Source organism: Equus quagga, chromosome 22 (assembly GCF_021613505.1).
Source record: "Equus quagga isolate Etosha38 chromosome 22, UCLA_HA_Equagga_1.0, whole genome shotgun sequence".
Taxonomy (NCBI): domain Eukaryota; kingdom Metazoa; phylum Chordata; class Mammalia; order Perissodactyla; family Equidae; genus Equus; species Equus quagga.
Genome location: NC_060288.1, coordinates 6,198,300 through 6,221,571, shown reverse-complemented (window position 1 = coordinate 6,221,571; position 23,272 = coordinate 6,198,300). Strand labels below are relative to the sequence as shown.

The 23,272-nt window shown below is 44.5% G+C and overlaps 1 protein-coding gene across 5 annotated transcripts in view; it reads left to right on the top strand.

Annotated features, from left to right (window-relative positions):
- Positions 1-18,205: 18,205 nt before the first annotated feature.
- The window catches only part of ASH2L (ASH2 like, histone lysine methyltransferase complex subunit), a 32,422-nt gene continuing 27,355 nt past the window's right edge, over positions 18,206-23,272 (top strand). The window contains exons 1-3 of one of the 5 annotated variants that reach the window (XM_046648850.1): positions 18,206-20,618; positions 21,269-21,335; positions 21,604-21,749. In XM_046648850.1, the coding sequence (XP_046504806.1) occupies positions 20,338-20,618; positions 21,269-21,335; positions 21,604-21,749 (494 nt within the window). In that variant the 5' untranslated portion in view covers positions 18,206-20,337. The remainder of the gene's footprint in view (positions 20,619-21,268; positions 21,336-21,603; positions 21,750-23,272) is intronic. The other 4 variants (XM_046648848.1, XM_046648847.1, XM_046648846.1 and 1 more) reach the window with 4 other exon arrangements.

Sequence of the window (23,272 nt, the reverse complement as noted above, 5' to 3'; positions counted from 1 at the left end):
CTCACTTTGGCCAGAGCAGGCGATTTGTGTGGGTGGCCATGGCTTTTATAAATAGCCAAAAAAGGGCCAGATTTCCAAAAGCCTTGAATGTCAGACAGAAGTCTTTGTTGAGAAGCAATAGGTGTTTCTCTTGACAGGATATGCTGGGGGGTGGATGGCTTTTGATCAAGTGGTAGTGGCTGACTTGGACTTACAAACTCTGGATGCATAGCACTTGTCAATCTGCCATTTGGGGAGCAGCAGACCTTAGTGGCCAAGTCCTTTGCTTGGCCTTTCCTATAGCTGAGTTGGAGTCCCCTCCCCTAACAAGGACTGTGACAGCAGCTGGAATCCTTGTGCCTGGTGATGGTGTGTGGAAGGACACAGCCACGGTGGCATGTTGACTCCAGGCATACAGCATAACCTTTTGTATGAATGGAAAGAGACTATGGAGGGGCCACCACGAGAGCAAAGATGACAACTAAAGCTTTCACTGGGATCAAATGAGAGATCGGAGCAGCCTTCCCAATTCCTTGGCTTTTCAGTGAGAGCTTCTCACTCTCTCCCCTCCTGACATCCAACCAGAGGCCTTGCTCACAAGTCTGCATGAGCAGACCCATTCCCCTTCTTGGTCCTACATCTCAGGGTCCAAGAGACAGTAAAAAAATGGCTTCTCTGGTAGTTCGGGGACCATAATAAGAAAATTGTTCACAAGTTGTATGCCTTTCCCACTGAGCAAAAGTGTCCTGCTAAACCCAGGTATTTTTCGAGCATCATTCTGGCTGGTGCTGTGGAGTAACAAAGATGTATGGCACAGTCCTTGTCCTTGAGGAAGTTAAAATCTCAGGGAGTTGAGGCTGCTCTGGTGCAATTTAACATCCCAGTGTACTGGGTCTCAAAACTTTTGTAGAGATACTCACGAGGAGACCATCACAGTTTGACCTGCCCACCCTCTGACATCACCAAAAGCACTGTTTTTGCAGTTGGGGAACCCAGTGACAACAGTGGGACAGATGCCACATGCTATGAACCAGGAAATAGGAGGAAGTGTTTAGGCTATGGTGTGTGTTCCCAAGGAGCTTGCAACCTGATCTGGAGATGAGATGTACTATGAATAGTAAAAGGACGCTCAGAAGTGTCCTAAAGCAATACTGATGTTACTGTCCAATGCGTGCAGGCAGTGTCCATGCCACGAGTTAAGGGAATTTCAGAAGCTTTCACAGACAAGAAGGGACTTGATAGGACCGGTAGGATTTTATTTAGTTCAGGGAAGGCCTTCCCGGGTCATAAATGGCCTAAGACACAGGGGCCAGGAAAGCAATTTAGCAGGAGGAATGTCGAAGCTGTCGGGCTTTCCATATGTGAATGAAGAGGCTGAACCAGGGCAGTGGAGATGAGAATGGGCTACACTGGGAACAGGCTTGACAGCACGTGTGAAGTGGAAGAACAAGTGTCATGGAGATTTCCTGTCTGGGTGACCAAGAAGAGGTCAGAAAGGAATGCTGGTTTAGAAATTGCACAGAGTATACAGAAGTCCAAAAACGGAACCTTAGGGAGTGTTCCCAGTGACACAGGTAGAGTATAAGGACCTGAGCTACCTGTGATTTTCCACCCTCCACATTGCTGTTGACACAGCTGTGGGCATCTCTGCAACTCCCAGGTAGCCAGCCTGAGGTGCCAATGGAGGCCATCTTTGTACTGGCACCCTCTAGTGTGACATTCACCTTTGAAACAAGGAAAGACCCTTGGACACTTGGCCAACCCAGAAATTCCATGGCGTGAAAACCAGTACTTCAGGATGAGCGAGATTCCTCAAAAGACCCAGCAAGTGGTCTTTTCCAGCTAAATCCAACGTCATTCTCATTTAACAAGCCTTTGCTAAATCTCTTATCCACACCCACCATGATGCTAGCCCTTGAGGCAATACAAGAGAATTTCAAGACAAACACCTAAGGAAAAAATAATCCAAGGGAGGTATAATTAAGTGTCAATAGGTGGAGTGAGAGGGTGACAGGTCAGTGGGTCAGGCAGTTGAAAAATGGGAAGGATATGTAGGCTATAGGGGAAACTGCACAAGCAAAGGCGTGGTGTCTGGAATGAACACGCTATGTGTAAGGATATGTGAGGCTAAAGTGTTGGGTTGCACGAGGTAAATTGAGATAGCATCGGATTCCATTATTGGAAGGGAAAAAAGCATTGGTTGAATGCCCTATGTATGTCTGGAGCTTTACGACAACCTAATTTATTGTTCCACTAACATAAGGTGGGTGCTTTTATTCCCATTTACACATATCTATGGCAAGGGCATGTCAGAATTAGGATTCCAGCTTCTCTCTGTCCAGCTCCAAAGCCCATGTTCTTTATGCCACATTGGTTGGAACTGAAGTCTGAGCTGTTCGGACTTGAGCTTGGGCAACTAGAATGTTGGCTGGAGATATTAGAACAAGGCGTTGACGGACTGTGTTCAAATAAATCCCAGGAAGTCATCAGATGCTCGATGGTTTGCTTAGAATTAGTGGGGTGGAGGAAGGGGATAAAAACAAAGGAGGAAAAGAAGATCGATGGCATTTTCTCATTTATGCAGGTCTATTTATCGAGTGCCTGCTGTGTGCCTATGTGCAGGTGCTGTTTTAGGCACTAGAGATAGAGCAGTGGGCAAAACAGCCCCACCTTCCGGGAGCTGACCTAACATATGTAACATATCTTTAAGGATTTCAGGCCATGAGTGATTCCTATTTTGTGCTTTCAGCGTTCATTGCTGAAATCACAAACCTGGCCTCTTCACAATAAGTTTCAGAATTTAGCATGGCCAACCCTTCCTGCCCCCACTTAGCAGAGGACATGTGCCCCTTGCTGTGGGACAATCAATCCTGCATGAAGAGCCAGCATCCCAGTGACAGGCAGTAGACACCTCGGTTTCTGGAAGTAACTAGAGCAAAGCCCGCCTCCTCATCTGCAGCAGGTTGAATGAGCAGGCGAATGTAACGAAGCTGCAGATTACCTGGGGAGAAGTACCACCCCTAAAGATTAGGTTTTCTTGAATTTACACCTTCCAAAGAGTATGACTTGAATATATCCTGCAGGGAGAGTGGAAGCGAGGAGGCCCCGTGGCTGAAGTGGAGGTGAATCCCTCCTCCCCCAGCTGTCCAGGGGCCATAGCACAGGAAGCCGGTTTTTAAAGGAAGACCTTTGAGGTGTCATTTGTTCCTTACTCAGGTCCTCAGGAGGTTCTCAAGTTTTTTCAGCTTCCAGTTACAATACTCAGCTTACTGCTGCCTCCTGCTGGAAGAGTTGGTTAAAACAAGGAAGGAAGCATACATCTCAGAAACAGCTGTTTCACCCTAGTCGGGTAAGTGAAGAAAAGTGACGGGTGCCGCATATATTCTAGACGTAAGCACACTTCTCCACGTTTTCTCCTTCAAGATGACGCAACTGGACCCTCATTCTCTGAGAAGAATACTGAGGGAGCAGTTCTCCAGACAGGGTGACTAGAGGTGTGTTGGGGGCAGAACCAGTGATAGAGTAGACACTCCCGTGCTGCTCAGACCCAGTTTGGGACAAGCTAGTTACAAACCTGCCTCCCTCCTCAAGCCAAACAGCCAAGCATGAGGTCATACTGCCCTCTGACCCTCAGCACCCCACTCGCCAGCAATAGCCAGGTGGCTCTGCCCGCCTAGGAACAAATGTTTCTTTTGCATGGCTTCTCGACTCAAGCTTCCGCCGTTAGGTTGCATTTAAACCTTTTCCCAGTCTCTCCGGCCTAACGGGAGAAGCAAGACTGCCTTCCAAAAGGAGAGCCAGGACTCTGAACTGTTAAAAACGCCTTGCTTAGCCTCTATAGGATAGGTTCAGATTTGCACTGGCATCATGGATGTAAATGTAGTTGTCACTCACATAATCCCCCAACTCCTGGGACAGTTGCAGTTTCTGAGCCTTTCAAGAAGCATCACAAAGTCCATCCACAGCTGTGTTTCTCGCTCCCGAGTTCTTAACTCAGACAAGCAACATTTACGGTGTACTAGAAAGCTCTGACGTCCCTCATAGTACATTGATGCCTAAATATCTGTAAGCCTGATGAACTTTGCCATACTCTTACTCAGTTCACTGACAAATTATGCTACGGGTGCTGGTTGGATTTGGAGAAAAAGCAGCCTGACTTCCTCTCCTTTCCTCCATGGATGGCAGCTAAACCAGATCAGCCTTTTGCAGTGCAAGGGGTCATCATACTGCCCAGAGGCAAAAGACTTTTTTGTGTGGGCACCCTGCAGTGTGCATGCCCTGTGGTTCATCAGCTCCACCTATTCAGCCCTAGGTTTGGGAAATCTCAAACCACAGAGGAATAAGATGGCACCACCATTCTTTGATGTAGTCAAGATATAATTGGAAATATCATTCAATCCTGAGTGGATAGGCCCTCCATTGACAGAATGTCCTATTTAGCAACTCCAACCAGAACCTTCAGCCACTACCTCTTCTCTCCCTCCTGGAGACTCCAGTCTTTCTTCCTTAGTTTGGACTTGGCATCTTCCTTCATGTTCCTCCAGGGTTGAGTATGGACCATCGCAAACAAGGGGACATTAGCAGCCCAAAGCTGTTGATCCTGACCTGTTAGACAACTGGCCTGCCGCTTGTAGCACTCACATAGGTGCTACACAAAGTGTGTATGACCAGATGGGTATTTGGATCCAGTGTGGAGTGGGTAACCAGGGCCCTGGCCCTTGGGTCTGCATCACAAAAACTTACATCGCTGAGTGAGTAACTGCGTTAAAGTTTATGGTTCAGTCAGAACCTTCCTTTTGTCAAGGAAGAAAAGAAAGAAGGTCATGACATTATCTCTTCCCGGGAGTCCATCTACCCCTAAATGAGGCAAGCTCACTCTCAGATCTCCCCTACTTCCAGTCTCCTCTGATAACTGCTGTCCTCTTCACCTTTCCTGGATATTTGAATTTCTTGTATGACACAGCTTCGTTTATGCTCTGAGCTCCTGACCATGCCTCACCCCTTCAATCCCAACAGAACAACCATCTACCACATCCTGGTCAGAACTGGACAACCTTGATAACCTCACTCTCTCCCTGCCCACCTTTCTAGCCTCCAACACTCCATCGGGGCTCTCACCAGAGAAACTCACCATGGCCTAACCAGTGCATTCTAAACAGTCTTCATCACAGCTCGCTGAGGAACCGCCGAAGGGCAGGATGCAGCTTGTTGCTTGGATGCCTAACTTCTTAGCACTGAAAATGGGCCCTGAGCTTCCAACACTTCTCCCTCCTCTAGTGCATCCTCCTGCTCATTATCCTGCTATATCAGTGAGTCTCAACTTGAGGGAGCATCAGCAACACCAAGGGCTGGTTAAAATACACATTGCTGGGTGGCCCCCCAGAGTTTCTGATTCAGTAGGTCTGGAATGGAGGCTGAGAACTTGCATTTCTAAGTTCCCAGATGATTCTGATGCATCTAGCCCTGGAACCACACTTTGAGAACTGCAGAGCTACATAACTTGAGGGTGTCAGCTCTACTATTCCACGCCTATCACAGCAAGCTACATCCCTTACAAGGGCCAGAGGGGAGAACCAGCCAGTTGGTGCCCTTGTGCCCTTGAGCGGACAAAGACAACTTGTTTCCAAACTCCTCAGGCTCCAGACAAGCCCTTGCTAACCCTCTGGGTTGCTTTCCCCTGTGGGGTTGGTGGCACCTTTGGCCTTATAATGGGACAAGCCTCATTTACAGGAGAGATATGCAGTTCTATTCATTCAACAAATATTTCTTGAATGACTTCTCTGTGCCAGGCACTATCCTAGGTGTTTAGAATACATCAGTGAACACAACAGACACAATCCCCACCCACATGGAGCTTACCTTTTTCTAATAAAAAGAAGACTAGAGCTCTTTTTCAATATGTTTAGTTTAGATATCTGCTTACTGGAAGTAATCAGCGTGTTTAATCGACTCAGTTTGTAAGTATTGGAGATTAAGGACCAGGAGCTTCAGCAGAGACTAGAATGTTCCATTGAGATGAACCACCGCAATAATTATCTTCATCTTTTTGACAGTTACAACAAAGACAAAGTGGGGGTGTTTTTGCTTTATAGATGATAAAAAAACATGGGGGTATTTGGTGGTGGGGGTGGGAGGAACAGGGGGAGCCCTAGGAGTCTAGAGTCATGGCATCTGACCTGCTGCTCTTTTCGAGGAAAGGGCCCAGAAGGCTTTGGGCTGGTACAGGGATGGGACATGCTTGTTCCTATACAAATCCTCTCCATAGGGTACCGAAGTCCTCCTGGTAGTCAAGAATCCTCTACTTAAAGTATAAATACAATATTTCTGAAAGGCTAACACTTTAATCTTTGCCAGTACAATGCATGTGAATCTTGGTCCACAACTCAAGTTGACAAGGAATATAGCTATCTATTTATAAACTGACATAATTTCTCTTTTTATTCTCTTTACATTTCTTTTTATAATCTGACATAAAGCTCTCTTGAACTTTGTTCTATTTGGGGCAGTATATCCAAGCTTAATCTGAGGCTCCTCTCTCTTCCTAGAGTTTGTGTTAAGTCTTTGGGGACAGGGATTCAGGTGTCAGGGTGGGGGCTACTGGTCCCTGATGCTATCTATCCACTTAGGCATCCACTGAGCCTTCCCTCGCCCCATCCAGGATTCAGTTGTGGGCCCAAGTGGGTCCTTGAAGCCCTGGCCCTTCGGCTCCAGCAGCTCCTTCTTGACTTCTGGGCTAGGTTAGCGGAAATTGGAGTCATCCCCCCTCATCTGTGCCACATCAGGGCACGGAAATCTCTGCAAGGCCAAGTCCTGTTCTACCCAGGTTTCCGCAGTCATGGCCAATCCCTCTCTCATCTCCTAGGTATTCTCTTCACGTGGGGGTAAAAGCATTTATCCAAAATATTCTAGTTATGTTCAGAGTTCTTTCTGGTCCTCTAAGGAACATAGATAATAGACTATTTCTTTGTCACTCTGCCCTACCTCTCCTTGAGGCAACGAAACACTGCAACCCTGGTCGCACATTAGAACCACAGGGAGAGCTTTTTTTAAGCTATCAATACCTGGATCCTTTCTTTACAGTCTGATTGTGTTGGCCAAGGGGTGCTGTCTTCTTCTTTTTTTTTTTTTTTTTTGGCAAAGCTCTCCAGGTTATTCTAATGTATAGCCAAGGTTAGGCACTATGTGAGAAGGGAGAGGGAAGAGTGCTGCAAGAAGACTAAAGAGGGAAAAAGCAAGAGGAGAAATTCTTTATTATTTCAGAGTTATTCTTCTGTGTTAGCTATTAACTAAGCAGGGTTAGTTATTGCGAGCATTATGCAAAGCCCTGTTGAAAGGGAGCACATTAGAGCAGCTAGTGTGGAGACGAGAGAGGGTTAGAAATACGCCACTCCCTGCTACTCAAAGTATGATCCCAGACTGGCATCCTAGGCATCTCCTGGGAGTTTGTCAGAAATGCAAGAATCTCAGGCCCCAGCCGTAGATGTTGGGCATCCGCAAAGCACTGCTGTATGCCACTACTTCGCTAAAGCAGGCTCCTGGGAGGGGGAAGGTCTGAAAGTGGGTTGTTACATTGTAGGGCTTTCTGGAAAGCTTCATTCATCTCTGAAGGAACAGCAAGAAAATATTCATGCAAGAAGTGAGTGTGGCTGCTGGAGGAGAGACAAAACGGACCTAGCTTTGAATAAGTTTCTGGAGTGAGGGGCTGGCCCGGTGGCGCAGCAGTTACGTGTGCACGGTCCGCTTTGGTGGCCCGGGGTTTGCTGGTTCGGATCCCAGGTGCAGACGTGACACCACTTGGCAAGCCACGCTGTGGCAGGCGTCTCACATATAAAGTAGGGGAAGATGGGCACGGATGTTAGCTCAGGGTCAGTCTTCCTCAGCAAAAAGAGGAGGATTGGCAGCAGATGTTAGCTCAGGGCTGATCTTCCCCCCCCAAAAAAAAAGTTTCTGGAGTGAGACGTAACCGAGCAACAGTTAGAACCCAGCTCACATATGTCTGCCTTCCTTTTAAATGAGAAGAAAATCCTTAGTTCCTTAAGGGTCTGGAACAACTTATTCCTCCTCAAAGGATGATAGAAGTAGGTCAGCTCACTTCAACATCTGTCCTTGGGAAATTACTGTGTGTGGCTTAGTCTGTGTGTAAAGCTTTTAAAAATCTGTTCATTTTTTTTCTGATTATAAATCTAACTCATCAAAACATCTAAAATACCACCTTAGTATATTATGGAAAGAGTAAAAACTCTCTGTAACCACCTCTATTCCTTCAAAGAAAAGCACTGATAAAAGTCTAGTGAGCATAACTCCAGGTTTCTTCTTCTTTGTGTATACTAACTAACAAATCCACAGAAGTAGGATCCCAGCATAATACTGGTTCTTTTACACTCCCTTTTTATTCTTAAGTCCAGAAAATGCATCAGTGAAAAGAATTGCTTCTGAAATTTAACTACATCCAAAATAATTAAATCCTATGGGGTGAAAGGGTGAAATAATAATCATAATATTGTCTTGAAACTTGTTTTAACATTTGCCACTCAAGTCAGAGAGAATAGCCCAAGTGAAGAAAGGAGGCAAAAATGAACTGAGTGTGGAGTGGGGTGATTGCTTTTGAATATTTTAGAGAAGTATATTATGAATAAGACATCATTTGAAATGATTACCTGCATTTGACCTCATACAGGTGAGTCAAATGGGATTATGGACCCTGAGGGTCCACGATAAAATATTCTAATTTAGAACTGAGGACTGCAGAATCCTATTTGCTGTTAGTGCCATGGAGTCGATTCTGACTCCTAGCAAGCTGTGGACAGCAGAGCGGAACCCTGCCCAGTCTTTTTGCGCCATCCTCTCACCTTCCAGTGCTGTATCAGACTATGCTCCACTGTTATTCACAGGGTTTTCATGGCCAATTTCTTTGGAAGTAGTTGGCCAGGTCTTTCTTCCTAGTCTGTCTTAGTCTGGAAGCTCCACTGAAACCTGTCCACCATGGGTGACCCTGCTGGTATTTGAAATACTGGTGGCATAGCTTTCAGCATCACAGTATGTCAACCACAGATGGGTAATGCGGTTTCCTGACCGGGAAACGAGTAAGGCACATGGGTACAGGAAGCAAGGGGCAATCCAGATGGGGAAAAGCAGAGCAAAAGCAGGGAAGCAGGACCAAACCTAGAGAGCTGAGGATGGGGTGGGGTGTGCTGAGAACGGTGAATTCCAACAGGACCGGGAGGTCACTTGCTGGGTGCTCTTGGACACTGAGCTGAGTCTGAGATTTCTCTGAAAGGCAGTAAGTGGCTTCCTAAGGAAAGATGAAGCAATGCAGCAGTGTGGAAGGACTGGCCAGGATGGACGGGAGTAGGAAAGCCTGATTTGGGAAGATTCAGCTGCACTAATCCTGGTGCGGTGATAAAACTACAAACAGGCTGGTAGGAGGCAGCAGAACTGAGAAGGGACAATTCTGAGACATGTTGGAGAAAAGTGAGGAAAGAGACAAAGAACACTTCCTCTTTTTTTAAGCCTTTATTTACCTCTGATTTGAGCAACACATGTGCACTGTGGAACACTTGGAAAATACAGAGAACAGAATAAGAAGCAGTCTTTATATTCCCATCACCCAGGAATGATATTTGTGAGCATTTTGAATACTGTATTTGAGGATGAGAGGTGAGTAATTTACCCTCCAGCTGGCGGCTGTATCCAGTCAGCTTTCTGCAAGTTCTCTGCTGGGGAGACAGAGAGCTTCTAAAACTGTGTTTCCCTGTTTGTCCATCCTAAACCTCTAACCTGGTGCTCTGTTAGTGATTTCAATCAACCTTATCTTGAGAAAGTGCTGTTTGGTGGATGCCTTGCTTTCTAAGCCTAGAAATTAGATCTGGTTCCATCTTAGCCTTGCCCACTTTTACCCTCAGGTGAGCTGGCTGTGGGGAATTCTAAAATCTTGAAACTCAAATATTTTCTTCTCTTAACCTCTCACCATTCCAGTTCCTGCCTGCCTTCTCTTTCAGACTTCCGGGCACTGAATTCCTCCAGTTTTTCCTGTCCCTCTGCCTTCTCAGCTGCCATGGTTAACTCTGCGAAGTGCTTTCTCACGGTCATCTTCGACTGCTTTTTATTCTGGCTCTTCCTTTTACCTGCCTGGCAAACCTGAAAACTCAGCTGAAAGTTGCCATTCATCTTTGCTATTAAACTCCTGAAGCTTAGTGCTGCTGGAGGGAAGCACGGAAGATGTAAATCGGAGCCACAACAGATGCGCAGCCTCAAGGCTCAGCCAGGCCTTCAATGCCAGCCACCAACATTTTCCCTTGGTCTCCTGTTCTCCTTAATAATTACAAAGGACACCCTTATCCATCCTTCTTTCTCTCACTCTCAGGAGATGTATTCCCTCCTTGCCATCAAGTCTAACTTCTCTACCTCTGCTAGTTAGCTCAGCCACTCAGCCCACTTTCTTTAGAAGGCTGCTCCATCAACTACCATCTCTCCTGTATTTTCAACCTCTGACTCCCTACTGATGAACAAAACTGTTTCATCAGCCTGTTCCCCAACCTGCCTTCCCTTCTAGTTACCATCCAATTGTTCTCTCTCCCTCAGAGCCAAATGTGTGTTTAGGGACTATTTCAAACACACTGATGCAGTGCAGAGGATCATGGGACAAACAAGCAAATTTAGCAAATATCAACATTTTTCCAAATTGACTTAGGTTTTTCTTGAGAGAAAAAAAATGCCTCTGGAAAGATTTGTCTACATAGCTATTTCTACTTCCATCCCCCCCACTCACTTCTCAATCCATTGCAGTGTGGATTCTGCCCTGACCACTCTACAACTCTACTGAAATCATTCACGACTTTCATTTAAAATGTAGGTGCTGTGGACAAAGGGAAGCTCCCGGGGAACGGATTCCCTGGCACGGCACCAGACTGCCAGCAGCTGCTGGGCCCATGGTCTCCGGCGCACGGGTTGGTGCAGGGGGCGCCCGGACTTCCCATGCATGTGCTTGGGGACAGGGTTGGAGCGCCAGTGCTCGGATCTGTGGCCCAGGGGAGGCTCAGGGGTCCCGCTTGGCCGCCCCGCCCCCGGCAGTGAAAGCCTCTGCTCACCATTAGCAGGGAGGCCCCCGCCCAGAAACCAGAACAAAAGGAAGCTCCCGGCGAGCGGATTCCCTGGAATGGCACCAGACCACGAACTGCTGCTGGGCCCATGGTCTCCGGCCCTGCACGGGCCAGTGCAGGGGGTGCCTGACTTCCCGTGGACGTGCTTGGGGAGTGGGTGGAGCTCCAGCGCCCAGCTCTGTGGCCCGGGGGAGGCTTCAGTGTCCTGTCCCCCCCCCCCCCCGGCAGGGAGGGCCTCTGCTCGCCATTGGCAGGGAGCCCCCACCCAGCATTCGGAACACCAGGAAACTCTCTAGAGCAGAATTCCCTGCAAGGCAGCAGCTTACCAGCCATTGCCAGGCCCACGGACTCTGGCCATGTCCCAGATGAGGCAAGGGGCTCCCAGAGATCCCGTGAGAGTGGAGTGGGGCAGAGAGGAGCTCCGGTAAAACGGCTACGTGGCCCAGGGGGGAACTCCAGGTTCCTACAGCAGCCTCAGCAAAAGCCTCTGCACAGCACTAGTGGAGAGGTCCCAACTGGCGATCGCAAGGCGGGAAGGCCCTGGGGCAAAAGTAGCACAGCAAGGTGAGCTAACCACAGACTGCAGAAGATACCCATAGCTCTGCTGGGACCTATAGTGGACAAGTGTGATCTTGTGGGCTCTGTTAGGGACAAAGCGGAGATTATAGGTGATCCTGCTCCTGGCTGCTGGGAAAGCCCATAACACCGCTTCAGATCACAAGGAGGGAGCGCGTCTAAGTGGGCTGCAACAGTAGGCACCAGCAGCTTGAGGCCCCCTTGTGAATGCCCCCACAACCGACAAGGGACCCCACAGGACCACTGTGACTACGAGGAGGGGTCCAGGTCCAGTCAGTAACAGCTGACAGGGTTCCTGGTTGGTGCAGTCTAAATAGCTGCTCCCCCACACACACCAGTCACAACAAGTGGAAGCAGAGACTAAACTCTATCTCTATGAGGAGGCACAAATCCATGCCATGAAGCAGTATGAAAAAATATATTAAATCTCCAGAACAGAAGGAAAATGATAAGCACCCAGAAAACAATCCTAAAGACAATGAAATCTATAACCTAAATGACGATGATTTCAAAACTGCGATTATTAAAAAACTCAATGAGTTAAAAGAGAATTCAGATAGACAACTCAATGAGTTCAGGAGCTATGTCACAAAAGAGCTTGATACTATAAAGAAGAACCAATTAGAAATACTGGAGATGAAGAACACAATGGAGGAGATTAAGAAAAATCTGGACTCTCTGAACAGTAGGGTCAATAATATGGAGGACAGAATTAGCAATTTGGAGGATAGCAATTTGGAGGATAGAAATGCTGCAGACAGAGGAGGAGAGAGAACTAAGACTAAAAAGAAATGAAGAAACTCTCCGAGGATTATCCGACTCAATTAGGAGATGCAACATAAGGATTATAGGTATACCAGAGGGAGAAGAGAAGGAGAAGGGGGCAGAAAGCCTGTTCAAAGAAATAATGGCTGAGAACTTCCCAAACCTGGGGAGAGAGATGGAACTTCATGTGACAGAAGCCAATAGATCTCTAAACTTTATTAACACAAGAAGACCAACCCCAAGGCATATAGTAGTGAAACTAGCAAAAGTCAACGACAGAGAGAAAATACTAAGGGCAGCCAGGCAGAAGAAAATAACTTACAAAGGAAACCCCATAAGGCTATCAGCAGATTTCTCAGGAGAGACCTTACAGGCTAGAAGAGATTGGAATGAAATATTCAAAACTTTGAAGGACAAAAACCTGCAGCCAAGAATACTCTACCCAGTGAAAACATCCTTCAAATACGATGGAGAAATAAAAACTTTCCCAGATAAACAAAAGTTAAGGGAGTTCATCGCCACAAAACCTCCTCTTCAAGAAATGCTCAGGAAGAACCTCATTCCTGAAAAATCAAAAAATGGAAAGGGGTTACAAAATCCAGAACAAAGGAGATAAGCAGAAGGACAATAACACAAAGTAAAAGCCCTCCATCAGGACAAAATGCAAAAGAACCGGAAAACAAGTAATAAAATGGTGACAGTAGGCCCCCACGCTTCAATAATCACTCTAAATGTGAATGGATTGAACTCTCCAATCAAAAGGCACAGAGTGGCAGGATGGATCAAAGAACAAGATCCAACAATATGCTGCCTCCAGGAAACACACCTCAGCCCCAAAGACAAACACAGACTCAGAGTGAAGGGATGAAAGACAATACTCCAAGCTAATAATAAACAAAAGAAAGCAGGTGTTGCCATACTTATATCAGACAAAGTAGACTTCAAAGCAAAACAGATAAGGAAAGACAAACAGGGGCAATATATAATGATAAAAGGGACACTCCACCAAGATGACATAACACTTATAAATATATACGCACCTAAGACAGGAGCACCAAAATTCGTAAAGAAACTATTAACAAAATTAAAAGGAGACATCAACAGCAATACAATAATAGTAGGGGACCTCAACACCCCATTAACACCAATGGACAGATCATCCAGACAGAAAATCAACAAGGAAACTATAGAATTAAATGAAAAATTAGATCAGATGGACCTAATAGATATATATAGGACACTTCATCCAACAACAGCAGGTTACACATTCTTCTCAAGCGTGCATGGAACATTCTCAAGGATAGACCATATCTTGGGAAACAAAGCAAGCATCAATAAGTTCAAGAGGGTTGAAATAATATCAAGCATCTTTTCTGATCATAATGCTATGAAACTAGAAATCAACTACAAGAATAAAGCTGGGAAAGGGCCAAAAATGTGGAGACTAAACAACATGCTACTGAACAAACAATGGATTATTGAAGAAATTAAAGAAGAAAGCAAATATTATCTGGAGACAAATGAAAATGAAAACACACCGTAGCAAATGATTTGGGATGCAGCAAAGGCAGTCCTAAGAGGGAAATTCATTGCAATACAGACTCACCTCAATAAGCAAGAAAAATCTTACATAAACCACCTCAAACGACACCTAACGGAATTAGAAAAAGAAGAACAAAGCCCAAAGTCAGTAGAAGGAGGGAAATAATAAAAATTAGAGCAGAAATAAATGATATTGAAACAAAAAAGACAGTAGAAAGGATCAATGAAACAAAGAGTTGGATCTTCAAAAAATTAACAAAATCGACAAACCCTTAGCCAGACTCACTAAAAAAAAAGAGAGAAGTCTCAAATAAATAAAATTAGAAACGAGAGAGGAGAAATCACAACAGATACCGAAGAAATACAAAGGATCATAAGAGAATACTATGAAAAACTATATGCCAACAAATTTAACAACCTAGAAGAAATGGATAAATTCCTAGACTCATACAACCTACCCAAACTGAATCAGGAAGAAATAGAGAATCTGAATAGACCAATCACAAGTAAAGAAATAGAAACAGTAATCAAAAAGCTCCCCAAAAATAAGAGTCCAGGACCAGACGGCTTCTCTGGAGAATTCTACCAAACATTCAAAGAAGATTTAATACCTATCCTTCTCAAACTATTCCAGAAAACTGAGGAAGATGGAGCACTCCCTAATACATTCCATGAAGCCAAGATCACCCTGATCCCCAAACCTGACAAGGACAACACAAAGAAGGAGAACTACAGGCCAATATCACTGATGAACATAGATGCAAAAATCCTCAACAAAATTTTGGCAAACCAAATACAGCAATACATCAAAAAGATTATACACCATGATCAAGTGGGATTTATACCAGGGACACAGGGATGGTTCAACATCCGCAAGTCAATCAACGTGATTCACTACATTAACAAAATGAGAAACAAAAACCACATGATCATCTCAATAGATGCATAGAAAGCATTTGACAAGATCCAACATCTATTTATGATAAAAACCCTCAATAAAATAGGTATAGAAGGAAAGTACCTCAACATAATAAAGACCATATATGACAAACCCACAGCCAACATCATACTCAACGGACAAAAACTGAAACCCATCCCTCTCAGAACAGGAACAAGACAAGGGTGCCCACTTTCACCACTCTTATTCAACATAGTACTGGAGGTTTTGGCCAGAGCAATTCGGCAGGAAAAAGAAATAAAAGGAATTCAAATAGGCAACGAAGAAGTAAAACTCTCGCTGTTTGCAGATGACATGATCTTATATATAGAAAACCCCAAAGAATCCATAGAAAAACTATTAGAAACAATCAACAACTACAGCAAAGTTGCAGGGTATAAAATCAACATACATAAATCAGTAGCATTTCTATATGCTAACAATGAACTAACAGAAAAAGATCTCAAGAACTCAATCCCATTCACAATCACAACAAAAAGAATAAAATACTTTGGGATAAATTTAACCAAGGAAGTGAAAGATCTATACAACGAAAACTACAAGACTTTCTTGAAAGAAATCGACAGTGACATAAAGAGATGGAAAGACATTCCATGCACATGGATTGGAAGAATAAACATAGTTAAAATGTCCATACTACCTAAAGCAATCTACAGATTCAATGTTATCCCAATCAGAATTCCAATGTCATTCTTTACAGAAATTGAACAAAGAATCCTAAAATTCACATGGGGCAACAAAAGACCCCGAATTGCTAAAGCAATCCTGAGAAAGAAGAACAAAGCTGGAGGCATCACAATCCCTGACTTCAAAACATACTACAAAGCTACAGTAATCAAAACAGCATGGTACTGGTATAAAAACAGATGCACAGATCAATGGAACAGAATCGAAAGCCCAGAAATAAAACCACACATCTATGGACAGCTAATCTTTGACAAAGGAGCAGAGGGCCTACAGTGGAGGAAACAAAGTCTCTTCAACAAATGGTGCTGGGAAAACTGGACAGCCACATGTAAAAGAATGAAAATCAACCATTCTTTTTCACCATTTACTAAAATAAACTCAAAGTGGATCAAACACCTAAAGATTAGGCCTGAAACAATAAGTCTTCTAGAAGAGAATATTGGCAGTACACTCTTTGACATCGGCTTCAAAAGAATCTTTTCGGACACCATAACCCCTCACATGAGGGAAACGATAGAAAGAATAAACAAATGGGACTTCATCAGACTAAAGAGCTTCTTTAAGGCAAGGCAAAACACGATTGAAACAAAAAAACAGCCCACTAATTGGGAAAAAATATTTACAAGTTATCTATCCGACAAAAGGTTAATCTCCATAATATACAAAGAACTCACACAACTCAACAATAAAAAATCAAACAACCCAGTTACAAAATGGGCAGGGGACATGAACAGACATTTCTCCAAAGAAGATATAAATATGGCCAATAGACACATGAAAAGATGCTCATCATCACTAATCATCAGGGAAATGCAAATCAAAACTACACTAAGATATCAACTTACACCTGTTAGAATGGCAAAAATATCCAAAACCAAGAGTGACAAATGTTGGAGACGCTGTGGAGAAAAAGAAACCCTCATACACTGTTGGTGGGAATGCAAACTGGTGCAGCCACTATGGAAAACAGTATGGAGATTCCTCAAAAAGTTAAGAATAGAAATACCTTATGACCCAGCCATCCCACTATTGGGTATCTATCCTAAGCACCTGAAATCAGCAATTCCAAAAGTCCCATGCACCCCTATGTTCATTGCAGCATTATTCACAATAGCCAAGTCATGGAACCAACCTAAGTGCCCAGCAACTGATGACTGGATAAAGAAGATATGGTATATATATACAATGGAATACTACTCAGCCATAAAAAAGGACAAAGTCGTCCCATTCACAACAACATGGATAGACCTTGAGGGTATTATGTTGAGTGAAATAAGCCAGACAGAGAAAGACAAACTCTGTATGACTCCACTCATAGGTGGTAGTTAACATATGGACAAAGAGAACTGATTGTTGGTTACCAGGGGAAAGGGGGGGTGGAGGAGGGCACTAGGGTGAAGTGGTGTACCTACAACATGACTAATAATGATGTACAACTGTAATTTCACAAGGTTGTTAATTATCATAACCTTAATAAAAAAAAATGCTTCTTAAATAAATGAAGGAAGGTAAAAAAAAAAAAAAAAAAAAGAATGTAGGTGCTGTGCAGGTTCAATTCTCAGATCACCGCCTTTGAAAACAATGCTACATCAGTGTTTTTCAAATTGCTGAGGTCATCAAATCAATTTAGTGGGTCACTAGTGGCATTAAAAAAAAAAAGAAAGCGAGGCAGCCCTGATGGCCTAGTGGTTCAAGTTCAGCACTCTCACCGCCTTGGTGGCCCAGGTTCATTTCCCAGTAGGGGAACCACACCACCTATCTGTCAGTTGCCATGCTGTGGCAGCGGCTCACATAGAAGAACCAGAAGGACTTACAACTAGGATATACAAACCATGCACTAGGGAGCTTTGGAGAGAAAAAAAACAGAGGAAGATTGACAACAGATGTTAGGGCAAATCTTTCCCTGGGAAATAAAAAAAGTTATACATAAAAAGAAGATATAATACAAAGTACGGACTGTTTCATGAATCTTTCATTTCAATTGTAAATAACATAATGTGTATATTGAGGTCCCATTGTAAAATGAATTTCTTATGTGAGTTATGGTCAAAACATTTGAAAGACATTGTTCTAAATTAATGGTCTTCAAAATTTTGTTTGCATAAGTTTATCATTTTAAGTTTAACTTGATGCAGAGGATTTCAGGTGGACTGTAAACATTAACATTGTTAAAGAACACTAAAAAAATATTTCCACTGTAGTGATCTGATACCTGCCATCATCCATTCAAAAAATACATGAATAAGGTTTCTTTAATAGGTGGAAATTTCCTATCATCTCATTTTCTCTTTAACTCAGAATTCCACTCCTCTTCCCTCATAAAATAAAATGTAATATATACACATAGTATATAGGCAACACATTAGTGTATAAATCTATTTTTATGGTAGAAAGTCTATAATACTTCTCTGACGTAGAAAATATGTAGAAAACTGGAAATTAAATTTTTAAAAACTTCCTGTGACCATAAGACTCTAGTGTTAAGATATTTCTTCTTGAATGCATTATCAATTATTAGTATGCAATTGGTGAAATAAAATATATTATGTATTTTGATAATTAAACATAAAAATTAGAAAAATTAGAATTTTATTGGTGATGCAACTTTTAATGAGACTAATTTATTTTTTCAATTAATCCATATGTCCATGAATGAATACTAGTATTGCTAGAATGAGACAGGTTTAGCATCAATCCTACTCCAAGTTTTCATTTTTATAGATGTAAGAGCTGACAATCATTGTTTATATAAGTAAGCTGATTCCTATCTAGGATTTACTGAATCAGTTGAAATCAATTCTTTGAACTCCTTCAAAGTTCTATGCCAAATCACATGATTGACCACCACCACTTATTTTTTAAACTTTAAATATTCAATTAATTTTAGATTTACAATAGAATCATAAAGACAGTTCAGAGTTCCCCCATATACCCTTAACCCAGCTTCCCCTAACGTTAACATCTTAAAGCATAGTATACTGATCAAAACTAAGACATTAATACTGCTATAATACTATTAACTACAGGCTATAGACTTTACAGGTTTTAGTTTTTCCACTAATGTCTCTTTCCCTTCCAGGATCCAACCCAGGATACCACACTGCATTTAGTTGTCATGTCTCCTTGGTGCCCTTCAGAGTTTCTCAGTCTTTCTTTTTCTTTCATGATGTTGACAGCTTTGAGGCAAATTTTCTAGAATATCTCAATTTGGATTTGGCTGATGTTTTCTCTTGATTAGACTGGGGTTGTGGCTTTTTGGAAAGAATTCCACAGAAATGAAGTAGCCTTCTTATTGTATCATATTGGGGCAAGCGACATCAACATGACTTATTACTGGTGATGTTAACCTTGACCTCTTGGTTACGGTGGTGTCTCCCAGTTTCTCCACCATAAATATTACTGTTTTCCTTTTCCACATTCTATTGTTTAGAATCAAGTCACTAAATCCAGCTCACTCTCCCTCTCTCCCTCTCTCTCTGTCTCTCTCTCTCTCTCACACACACACACACACACACACACACACACACACACACACACACACGAGGGAAGGGAGAATTCAAGCTTTACCTCCTGGGGGAAGGAATATCAAAGATTTTGAGGCCACACGTTAAAACCATCGCTATAATTAATAATTCTGTTGGGGGAGATACTTTGAGTCTGTGCAAGTATCCTGTTTCTTCTTAAAGTTTCACCCATTACTTTCAGCATTTAGCACCAACAATTTTTAAAGTAATCTACCAGCTGGTAACTCGGATCCTCCTTCAATTTTGTTGAGAACAATTGGGAACCAATTGGGAAATCATACTTCCAATTATTCTAACGTTGTGCGTCGCAGAGGTTTATACAGCCTGGGGCAACACATCACAGTAAGTTTACATTCAGGATTGGACAGCAGTATACCTTTCTTTTTCAAAGTGGGAGAAAAGGTGTATCTGTAAGCAACTTTTTAGGAATCAGAATGTAAACACCGAGTTCCTGAAAACTGTCCTGGCCGGAGTTGTTCTAGGGGTTTGTATTCCTGAGTTTGAAGACCACGGCTCTGAAAGATTCCACTCGCTCCAATGACGTCACCTACCAACACTGTCCTCGATTCAAGTTCTTACCTTTGGTTCATGCCTGTTACTTTCTCTAAGGACCAAACTTTTCTAAACTCTTAAGTCCAGCCCCTGGCTTCCTAACTCTCGGGCTTCATTTTCGTCCTCTCACAACAGTAAGCGGCTTGCAGCTTCTAGAACACACGTTGCTTCTTATCTCTTCCGCCTGGATACTCCATCCTCATCTTCTCCCCGGCTCTAGACTGCGCAGCTGAGGCTCAGCCTACAGACGGTCGGGGCTCCATATCTAGAGGCCACTTGGAAACGTGTTCAAAGTGGCAGATCACTAGGGCAGTATAGCAAACTACTGCTTTTGGGACGGGGCAGTGAGTGCTCGTCTTTCTGGAAGACGTTTCCCACATTTAACCGAGAGGAACGTCTGCAAAGTACATCCCAGCGTCCAAAGTCCGTAGACAGCCGGCGCTCTCAAGGCGCCTCCTCTGCACGGTGATTTCCAGTCTTAACAACAAAAATGCACAGCGAAATGAAGTGAGTCCAAGGGAAACCCAATTAACAACCGAGCCGCTGCCGCCTTCGCCCACCTTTGCCTGCGGCGCTCTAACCCCCGAGGCGCCGCCCACCCGCCCTTAAAGCGGGCCTGGACTGCGCCTTTCTCAGGCGGCGCCGGACCCCACCAATGGGCCTTTACTATTTGAAGGTTACAGAGCCAGTCAGCAAGTCGCGCGAGACGGAGGTAATATTCTCGCGAGAAGTCTTGGAAGCGACAGTGATGGCGGCGGCGGGAACCGGACCCGGCCCGGGAGTGGGTGCAGGACCGGGCCCCGCGGCGGCTGCAAATGCAACAGCGGCGGAAGAAGGGGAGACGAAGCCGGTGGTAGCGGTAGCAGCCGCTTCGGTCGGAGAGGGGACGTCTGCTGCTCCAGCAGCAGAGCCCAGTTCCGGAGAGGCCGAAAGCGGGTAAGACGTCCTGCGGCCTGAGGAGGACACGGGGAGGGAGGCCGCGCGTCTTGGAATGCCCGGCTCCCAGGAGCCTTCCTGCCCGCCCCTTCGGAACCCGGGCCCTGCAGCCAACGGCTCGCCCTGCCCGCTCCCGGGCCTTAGCCCCGCCCGCCGCCTGGCCCGTCCCCTCCCAACTGTATCTCAGGCCACGCCCCTTTCCGCTCCTCTCGCGGTCTGTGGGAGCCCAGGTTCTAGTCCAGTCGCCGGCCCTTGCACGCCGGCAGGAGCTGGTAGCTCAGTCTTCTCGCAGGAACTCCTCAGGTATCTCAGAGAAGAAACCACTTTGCCATTCAGACTGGAAGAAGTAACGGCCCCTCTGAAAACAGAGTGGGAGAGCTGCGTCTCTGCGAACCTCCCCCAGGACGAGTTCCGTCCCATATAGACTTGTCTGTAAGGACCGGTTAGGCTTCCCTGTGCCCCCTGGGGCTGCGTCTCACATGGCCACGTTCTCATCCTAGCTCCGGGCATCCACTCTGAGAACGGGCTTAGCTGGAAAGGCTGCAGGAGTGTGAAGTTCACTTGTTCCTTGATCACCATCTTTGGGAATAGGCATTTTGAGGTTTGTTTCTCTTGAAAATACTGACTTGAGTGCTTTCGTTACCTTACAGGGATGCAAACTCCGTTGATGTAAGTGGTGGTTTGGAGACAGAATCCTCTAATGGAAAAGATACACTAGTAAGTATTTCTTTTCGGATGTTTGCAAGGCAAAATAGAGTTTGTTTTTTAAGTTTTTAAGCGAGTCAAAAATGCCGTCAGGTCAACTAACTTCAAAACCCCATGAATAGCCCCGGAGCATTGTCTGATACAGGACGGGAAGGTGAGAAGATGGCACAAAAAGACCGGGCAGGGTTCTGCTCTGTTCTACACGGGTTGCTGGTAGTTGGAATCTACTCAAGGGCACTACGAACAACTGGCTTACTCTCGAATTGCTCTGTGCACACAGGAAGGTGCTGGGGATACTTCAGAGGTGATGGATACTCAGGCAGGCTCCGTGGATGAGGAGAATGGCCGACAGCTGGGAGAGGTGGAGCTGCAGTGTGGGATATGTACAAAGTGGTTCACAGCAGACACCTTTGGCATAGATACCTCGTGAGTATTTTGTATAGTCTTTGTAAGAATCACTTTGTAAATGGATTTCAATCTGTTCAACAGTTGAATAGTTTATAGACAAATGTAATGCCTAGTATTTCCTACGTCTCCTGACCACTGTTCAGTGAGTAATAGGATGTTGAATCAGAAATTGTTTTAATACCCTGAGCATGTTTTCTGCCTACTGAGAGCACAGCCCTGATAAGTACAGTGTTAGGTATTATCTCTGCTTTTGAGCTTGCAACCGGGTTGGGAGACACAAACGTGCAATTACAAAGCATTATGTAAACAAATTTGAGACAGTATCATTTAAATCTTGTGGTGAGTATTGTCAGTTTTGGGGAAAGTGTTGGTGTGTGTGGTGGACAAAGCCTGTTGTCTAAAATTTGAAATGACTAGTGCCTCTCTATGCTTGAGCCATCCTTTATTTCTGATGTGGATTAAGGCTGCCCCAGCCAGAGAAGCCCAAGGTGACCTGGCCTACATTGCCAAACTATACGACCCAGTGGACTTTTTTTATGGTATGAATTAGGACTGCCCCAGGGAGAGAAACCCGGGGCATCCTCACCTGCATGCCGATCTATATGGCCAGATTCGTATCTAAAGTTATATGACCGCACAATAACCAGACCCCATCTGCACTGAAATCATTTAATGACTTTTTACATCATGTTTTCTTTTTTTCCAGTAAAAATAAGTCACGTACCCATGCCTTATAAAATTAGCCCTAACCTTCAACTCAGGGCATCAGCAGGAGCTCTGACTGCCTGTGGGTCTTGTCCCCACACACCAGCTCTGCCTGCCCATGGGACCTGTCCCCATGCCAGCGGGGGCAGCAGCAGGAGCTCTGACTGCCCATGGGTCCTGTCCCCACGCACCAGCTCTGCCTGCCCATGGGTCCTGTCCCCATGCCAGCGGGGGCAGCAGAAGCGGCGGCAGCAGAAGCTCTGACTGCCCATGGGTCCTGTCCCCATGCTATTCCACACTATTCTCTAAATAAAAGAGCACTACTGCCAGATCTTGAGAGTCTAAGAAATCTTTCTTTTGACTCCTCGGCTCACCAACCCCGCATCAATTTCCTTTGGGCTTCTAACTCACTCCCTTTAGGTATCCTGAGTTCTCTCCTCAGCAAAACCTATTTCCAATGTTTTACCTCTTCTAGTGAATTAAAATCATTTTATGATTGATTGAGCACGAAAGCCTTCTTTCCTTTGTCGACGCAAATAACCAATAACCATTCTATAGACAAGACAAGTAAGGTGAGTTTACTTGAGCCAGAATGAGGATTATAACCTGGGAAGGCCTTAGAACGTGTTCTGGAGAAGCATGGTTTTCAGTAGTCTTATATCTATTTAGAACAAAGCACATAGATTAAACATACCCAGGATACATTTTCATCAAAATTTCAAAGAGGTATTCAATTGCAAATTAACAGGTCAATGTGACCTTTGTGTCTGGAAAGGGCCTAATTCAGGCATTACCCAGAGGGCCCAGGAGGGGAAGTATGCATTCTTATCCTAACA